The sequence below is a fragment of the Saimiri boliviensis genome, chromosome 1, assembly GCF_048565385.1.
Source record: "Saimiri boliviensis isolate mSaiBol1 chromosome 1, mSaiBol1.pri, whole genome shotgun sequence".
Lineage (NCBI taxonomy): Eukaryota > Metazoa > Chordata > Mammalia > Primates > Cebidae > Saimiri > Saimiri boliviensis.
This window is the reverse complement of record NC_133449.1, coordinates 36,565,573-36,573,804: the sequence shown is the minus strand read 5'-3', so window position 1 is coordinate 36,573,804 and position 8,232 is coordinate 36,565,573. Positions and strand designations below refer to the sequence as shown.

Genomic DNA, 8,232 nt, shown 5'->3' with positions numbered 1-8,232 from the left:
GCAAAGGGAAAGAAACTTCAACAGAGCACGTTTTCAGACGTGCTGTCAACAAACCACAATTTGGAGGCAGCAGCGGCAAGCTGCGGCGTTGTCTTGGAGAGGTGAGCAGCGTTCCTTAGAAATGAAAACCGGTCAGGCAACAGGTTTGAGCCCCTCGAGTCAAAAAAGAAAGGCAGGAGCGACAGCGACCCGCAGACTGGCAGAATGGAGGAGCGTCTAGGGTGACAGAAACTCCGAAGTCGGAGCCGGCGGGAGAGCACGCAGTGCGGACGGCGGGAGAACCCCAGTCCCGCTGCCGCACCAGGTAGTTCGCTTTGACCCTGTTTCTTCTCAGAACGACCAGAAAGCCTTAAAAGATACGTGGCTCGGGCTGGCATCTTGGCGTGATAACTTCCGTGTGTGTGTGTATGTGTGCAACAGGGAGCGCCGCCCGCGCGTGTGTGTGTGCGTGTGTGTGTGCGTGTGCGCGCGCGTGTGCGCGCAACAGGGACTGCCGCCCGCCAACTTCCGTGTGCTAGGAAGGCTGGAGCGCCGCCCGCCCACGCCCAGCCAGCCCCAGAGGAAACCCGCGCTCCCCGCCCGACCGGCCCCCTCCGCCACGAGCCGGAGCGGGCGGGACGGGCCCGAAGCCACGCCCCAGCCGAGGCGCAGCCCCACAGGCCGCCTTGGCGGCGCTCGCCCGCGCCCCGCCCCGCGACTACATTTCCCGGCAAGCCCCGGGCCGCCCGCGCGCTGCAGTTGACCCATTTCCCGGCCCGTCACGGGCTCGGCCGGCCCCCGCGCCCAAGCGGCTGCTCCCTGCTGACTGGGGTGTGGGCGGGAGCGGCGGAGGGAGGAGGAGGCGCTGCTGGCTGCCGCTGTTGCCTCCGCTGCTGGGCGCCGGGGCAGCTCCCAGGGTATCTGCGGCCGCCATGGACGAGCAGGCGGGTCCCGGCGTCTTCTTCAGCAACAACCACCCGGGCGCCGGCGGTGCCAAGGGGCTCGGGCCTCTGGCGGAGGCTGCCGCGGCCGGCGACGGGGCGGCTGCGGCGGGGGTGGCCCGAGCCCAGTACAGTCTCCCAGGGATTCTGCACTTCCTGCAGCACGAGTGGGCCCGCTTCGAGGTGGAGAGAGCCCAGTGGGAGGTGGAGCGGGCGGAGCTGCAGGTAAAGACCCTCCCGGCCTGGCCGTCTTCATCCCGCCTCTTTGCTCTCTTCCGCCCCGCCCCGGACCCTTCTCCCCCTCCCCCAGCCCGCTCGCGTCCCCTCCCCCTTTGCTCCCGCCCATCCCACCCTGAGCCCCGTCCCCTTCCTTCCTTCGCCTTTTGCCTTTCGCTGACCCCACCTCAACCCTGTTCTCACTCCGGTTCCCCGTGCGTTGTTTACCCTCTCCACGCCTCTTCTTCGCCCCATCCCACTCATAACTCCCAGGCTCATTTCAACTCTGGCCATCCCGCATCTCAGGGCTGCCCTCTCGGTTTACTAATTGGGCTGGCAGTAGTTTTGAGAGACTCGGAGCAAACCCTCCGCTGTCCTGATGTGCCCCATCCTAGATCTAGAGACGGTCCCGGCAGAAGGTGCCGGCTTTGGCTCCTGTCTGCGAGGAAGGTGATCAAGAAGACAGCAGAAGTTGTGTCAGTGAGGCCTTGACTCGAGACGAGAAGTTGACGTTGGGCAAAAGTGTTATGCATGTATCAGCTCCCTTTTTAATATATGTAAATATCTGTTCTCCACTTTCTTCCGATCCCCTCCCAGGTTTCTTTTAGGTATTTCCAATTAATGCATTTTGAATCAAGGACCTAGATGATCACAGAGAGAATGGTTCAGAGATGGCTCCTGTTCTCAGAATCTGAAACGTCCCAAGGGTTAATTTTATGTTCAGTGTTTTGGGAGATTTTCTTGTACTTTAAAAGGAGCTAAAAAGGGGCTTTGAAGTTAGTTACATTGCCTTGCATAATCTCCAAGATAAAGTATAGCCAGGGAGGAGATACTGTGGGCTCTGAAAATAATCAAAGTGAGGCTGATACTTTACAGGCCATTCAGAATTGTCGAATAGGTTTTCAGTGGTTGTTTTAAAACTTTCAAGGCATACACACCAATTTCAAGAGGAACTTAACTATGAATAGTTGTGCCTTTCTGTTTTACGGGCTAAGCCTGTATACTTAGGAAATTTGAATGTAGTTTTAGTTGGCGAAACACTTGAGTTTAAAATGCTACCCAGTGTGTCACTTTTTTTGGTAACATGTATTTTCTTTGGCACTTAAAAAAAAGAAGAGGAGAAATCTGTTAAATAGAATCATGTGCTGGAACAGGCTCTGTGGTGTAGTGGAAGTGGCTGTGGATAGAGCCAACACACAGGGCTATAGTAGACAAGGTTACAGTAAGGGCTGTGTTTGTTGCTAGGTCTGTGACCTTGAGGAAATCCTTTAACCTCTCTGGGTTTCACTTTTATCATTTATTTATTCAGCACCTGTGTATTGAGTGCCAGCTATGTGTTTAGGCCCGGGGATGAAAAAAAAAGCGAAGCTTCTGCCCTCATTGAGTTTATGTTTCAGTGGAGAGGCAAGCAGTCCAGCAGATGAGCCTATAGAATATAATGGCTTATAGTGGCAACTGCTGTGAGAAAAAAGTAAGTCAGAGTTGAGGAATAGACTGTGATAAGGGCAGCTATTTCAGATGGGGTGATCAGTGTAGGCCTCTGAAAGGTGACAAATGAGCAGTTGAATGAAGTGAGGGAGTGACCAGTAGTTTCTATGATTCCTTGTAAGTCTGTATTTCTTTTCTTAGACGGAGTCTTGTTTCATTGCCCAGGCTAGAATGCACTGGCGCAGTCTCCACTCACTGCAACCTCTGCCTCCTGGGTTGAGGTGATTCTCTTGCTCCAGCCTCCTGAGTAGCTGGGATTACAGGCGCCTACCACCAACGCCCCAGCTAGTTTTTGTATTTTTAGTAGAGATGGGGTTTCACCACGTTGGCCAGGCTGGTCTTGAACTCCTGACCTTGTGATCTGCCTGCCTCAGCCTCACAAAGCGCTGGGATTACAGGTGTGAGCCACCACACCCAGCCTTAAGTCTGTATTTCTAGTTATATGTTTATATTCTTTGGCAGCTTTCTCATCCCTGCTGTTCCATTGCTGTAGTATTTAGTCGATCTAGTCTATTTGCAAGTCGTCTTTGACCTTGTCCATATAGTTTCCAACAAATTTGAATGCTTACACGTTGACATTTATTAGCAGTGCATTCTATAAAGAGTGGCTTTCGGGCTTCAAGGAAATGTTAAAGGCAGAGTTTAATGTTGTGCAGTTGTGGGCAATGATTTTTGTATGTAGCTACTTAAAATTTAATTTCTTTTCCAGTTTTGGGAATGTAAGATAAGTCACAGTAATTTGGTGAAAAACACATCAGAAAACAATGCTTACTTTCCTACCTGGGGAAGTTGGGAAATTCCAACCCATCCTCTTTCCTGTTCACTCCCTCTCCTCGTTTAAACTTTTCAATTTACCAGTAACCGTAGTTAATCTTCAATTTTTATACACACATCCACAAACACCCACCCATTCCTGGGTTATTCGTGGCAAATGTTTATTAACTCCAGGAAGCTTTCCCATGGGTGCTTATCATATTAAAGATACTACTTAAAATTTTTTTTTTTTCTTATTTTGGAGACAGGGTCTTGCTCTGTTGCCCAGGCTGGAGTGCAGTGGCACTGTCTTGGCTCACTGCAACCTCCGCTTCCCACGTTCAAGAAATCCTTCTGCCTCAGCCTCCCAAGTAGGTGGGGTTACAGGCATGTACCACTATGCCTGGCTGATTTTTGTATTTTTAGTAGAGATGGGGTTTCACCATGTTGGCTAGGTTGGTCTTGAACTACTGTCCTCAGTGATCTGCCTGCCTCAGCCTGTCAAAGTGCTGGGATGATGGCGTAAGTCACTGCCTTCAGCCAAGGACATTGTTTTTTTATCAGTATCTTTTGTGCGCAAATTAAATTAAGCTTCCACAGAGAAACTTTAAAAATGTGTAATTTTCCTAACAGAGCATGTATGATATATTTTGGGGGGAAGGGTTTGCAATAATCTGTGGCCTTTGTCTCCTTTTATTAGTATAATTGAAAAAAATTTAAATCATTTCTTTACCTTACCATCATTACATTTGAATCTTCTCTATTTTTCTTTTGCCATTGGAATTTTCTTGGAAACAATAAGAAGTAAAAGAGTTGAATACGTTGTGATGAAATAGGGATCAGTTGGTGTCCTCCTTTTAATTTTTAAATCTTTTCTCAAGCCATTAACACCAGAGTCAACATAAATACCTTAAAGATTAAGTCAAATTTGCCCCTTCAGGAACCTGTCAGCCCTGCTCTTTCAGGTTGTCAGGGAAGAGTTGTGAAAGGCAATCCAAGCTCACATCTACCTGGCCTGCCTTTACCGCTTCCCCCCTCCACTTCAGATCTTGGGAGTAAGGAAACAGCCACATTATAGCAAATACCTATTTGTTTGTTATTTATTTCACTCTTGCCCATCTTAGTTGCAAAATTCTCTTTTTATTTTTGATAATGCTCTCCTCCTCACATCCAGTTGAGATTAGACAATTCATGGGGGTGGGAGGAAAAGAATGATTAAGATTTTTAGTGACCTTTACATTTGTAAAAGGAATTGGAGAAGGAACACTAATGATATTTGAGAAAAATATGTGTATGTGAGGCATTGTGCTAGATGACCTCAAAGAAACATGTTTAGTTAGTATGATATAACTTGTAAAAGAATCAGTGTTTATCATTTGGGGAGGGGGCTAGTTTCCTTAGAATAGTGAAGGAGAGGCTGGGCGCAGTGGCTCACGCCTGTAATCCCAGCACATTGGGAGGCCCAGCGGGCAGAGGTCAAGAGATTGAGACCATCTTGGCTAACATGGTGAAACCCTCTCTCTACTAAAAATACAAAATTTAGCTGGGTATGGGGGCATGCGCCGGAGGCTGAGGCAGGAGAATCCCTTGAACCTGGGAGGCAGAGGTTGCAGTGAGCCAAGAACGCACTACTGCACTCCAGCCTGGCAACAGAGCGGGATTGTCTCAAAAAAAAAAAAAAAAAAGAAAAGAAAAAAAAAAGGAATAGTGAAGGAGAGAAGAGTTAGCAGTGAAAGGGGAGAATATCAGGAGGAAAGAACTTTATGTGGTCATGAAAACCTAAGGCTCAGTATTTGAAAATTACTGACTTAGGAGAAAACAGGCGTGTAAATAAAAAATAAAAAATGTTGGCCCTAGATTTTATATGTGTGTGCTATAGAAAAGGCTCTGCTATTTACCTGGAAGTGTTAGAGTTGTGTGAAAAAGGTGGCAAGATTGAGTAGCTTAGGGCATGTGGCATGGAGGCTGTATGCTGGAGTTTCGGCTTTAATGATTTATATTTTTTGGGTTTTGGAATTAATGATTTATATTTTCACTCCCCAAATATTTTTCAAGTAACTACCTCATGCCAGGTCTTGTTGTAGACAGTGGAGATACAACAACAAAAAGACAGATCTTGCCCTTGTGAAGCTTAAATTTTTGAGGCAGACAGTGATAAATAAATACATAAAATGTTGGGAAGGAAAATAAGAGGGTTTGAGAGGGTGGAATGGGGAAGAAAGGATTCACTGATTAGATGCCATTCGAGCTAAGACCTGAAAAGATGATACCTAAGGTGAGGAAAGAGCTTTCTGGATGGAAGGAACAGCTGGGGGGAAGGGAGCATGCTTGGAATGTTGAAGGAACAACAAGGAGGCAAAAGTGGCTAGAGTAGAGGAAGAGAATGAAGAAGTCATGTCAGACAGGGTAAGGACTTTGGCCTTATACCCTCAGCAAGATGAGCAGCCATCAGAATGTTTTGAGCAAAAGAGTGACACCATCTTTAAAAGGGACCCTTTGGCCGGGCGCGGTGGCTCAAGCCTGTAATCCCAGCACTTTGGGAGGCCGAGGTGGGTGGATCACAAGGTCGAGAGATCGAGACCATCCTGGTCAACATGGTGAAACCCCGTCTCTACTAAAAAAATACAAAAAGTTAGCTGGGCGTGGTGGTGCATGCCTGTAATCCCAGCTACTCAGGAGGCTGAGGCAGGAGAATTGCCTGAACCCAGGAGGCGGAGGTTGCGGTGAGCCGAGATCGTGCCATTGCACTCCAGGCTGGGTAACAAGAGCGAAACTCCGTCTCAAAAAAAAAAAAAAAAAAAAAAAAAAAAAAAATAAAAGGGACCCTTTGCATTGATTCAGAATAGACTTGGAGGGATGACAAGAGTAGAAGCAGCCGGGGGACTAATTAGGAGGTGACTTTAATAAATCCAGGCAGAAGTTGAACTAAGGTGGTAGTGACAAGATATGTGAATGTGTATTTTGATATATATTTAAAATAATACAAAATACAGGATTCTGAATAGAGCCAACAAAATGTGCTAAAGGATAGAATGTGGGGTTTGAGAAAAAGGAGTCAAAGATGACTCAAAAGTATTTAGAGGGCCAGGTGCAGGGTGGCTCAAAACCTGTAATCCCAGTAGTTTGGGAGGCTGAGGCAGGAGGATCACTTGAGCCCAGGAGTTCAAGACCAGCCTGGGCAACATAAAACCCCATCTTCAGAAAAAAAATTTTTTTTTTTTTTTTTTGAGACGGAGTTTTGCTCTTGTTACCCAGGCTGGAGTGCAATGGCGCAATCTCGGCTCACCGCAACCTCCGCCTCCCGGGTTCAGGCAATTCTCCTGCCTCAGCCTCCCGAGTATGCATGCCCAGCTAATTTTTTGTATTTTTAGTAGAGACGGGGTTTCACCATGTTGACCAGGATGGTCTCGATCTCTTGCTATCCACCCGCCTCGGCCTCCCAAAGTACTGGGATTACAGGCTTGAGCCACCGCTCCCGGCCCCAGAAAAAATTTTTTTAAAAATTAGCTGGGTGTGATGGTGTGTGCCTGTAGTCCCAGCTCCTTGGGAGGCTGAGGTGGGAGGATCGTTTGGGGCTGGGAGGTTGAAGCTGCAGTGAGTCATGATCACTCCACTGCACTCCAGCTTGGACAACAGAAGGAGACCCTTTCTCAGTGGAAAAAAAAAAAAGTACAGCCTGGGCAAAATGGTGAAGCCTCATCACTCTCTCTCTCTCTTTTTTTTTTTTTTTAAAGATGGGGTTTCACCAAGTTGGTCAGGCTGGTCTTGAATTCCCGACCTCAGGTGATCCTCCCACCTTGGCCTCCAAAGTGCTTGGATTACAGGCGTGAGCCACCACGCCTGAAGCCTCATCTCTACAAAAAATACAGAAAATTAGCTGGGTGAGTTGGCATGTGTCTGTGGTCCCAGCTACTCAGGAGGCTGAGGTGGGAGGATTGCTTGAGTCCTGGAGATCAAGGCTGCAGTGCACTGTGATCGTGCCTCTGAACTCTAGCCTGGGCGCCAATGTGAGGCCCTGTCTCAGAACAAGACAAACAAATAAAAATATGTGTATAGAGGGAGACTGAGCAGCCTCATAGGACAGTTGAGAAGATTTACTGAGCTTTTTTTTTTTTTTTTTTTTGGAGACAGAGTTTTGCTCTTGTTACCCAGGCTCGGCTCACCGCAACCTCTGCCTCCTTGGTTCAGGCAATTCTCCTGCCTCAGCCTCCTGAGTAGCTGGGATTACAGGCATGTGCCACCATACGCAGCTAATTTTTTGTGTTTTTAGTTGAGATGGGGTTTCACCATGTTGACCAGGATGGTCTCGATCTCTTGACCTCGTGATCCACCCGCCTCGGCCTCCCAAAGTGCTGGGATTACAGGCTTGAGCCACTGTGCCCGGCCGATTTACTGAGCTTTTTAATGGAAAACATAAATACTTAACATGAGTTTGCCTTTATTATTGTGACTATTATTTCTAACAAGTTAACTATGCATTTTATGCCTAAAATACATATTTGCCGTAATTTTGATTTCTCAGAGTCTTAGTTTCCTCATGTATAAGATAAGGATAATAAATTACCTTGTGAGAATTAAATTAAGATAATTTAAAGTACTTAGCAGAGTCATGGTTCATAACACCAAGTTAAGTGCTTAATAAATAAGTGGTTGCAGATGCATGATGCTATACTTTTGCTCTTAGTTATCTCCTCATCCCCAGAGAAAAGCATAATCTTCAGTCATGAACTTTTCTGAGGCCAGAGCACACAAGTGCCATCCTGAGGCCATGCATTGTCATATTCTGGGACTGACCGGGCTTTAAGAGATTTAATGGTAGTAAATAGTTGCCTTCACTGTCAGCCTCAGAACATTG

General features: G+C 47.3%; 1 protein-coding gene across 2 annotated transcripts in view; it reads left to right on the top strand.

Annotated features, from left to right (window-relative positions):
* Nucleotides 1-828: 828 nt before the first annotated feature.
* STRN (striatin) overlaps nt 829-8,232 on the top strand; it is a 128,449-nt gene continuing 121,045 nt past the window's right edge. For both annotated transcript variants that reach the window (XM_039463754.2, XM_039463744.2), the window contains exon 1: nt 829-1,145. In XM_039463754.2, coding sequence (XP_039319688.1) covers nt 912-1,145 — 234 coding nt within the window. In that variant the 5' untranslated portion in view covers nt 829-911. The remainder of the gene's footprint in view (nt 1,146-8,232) is intronic.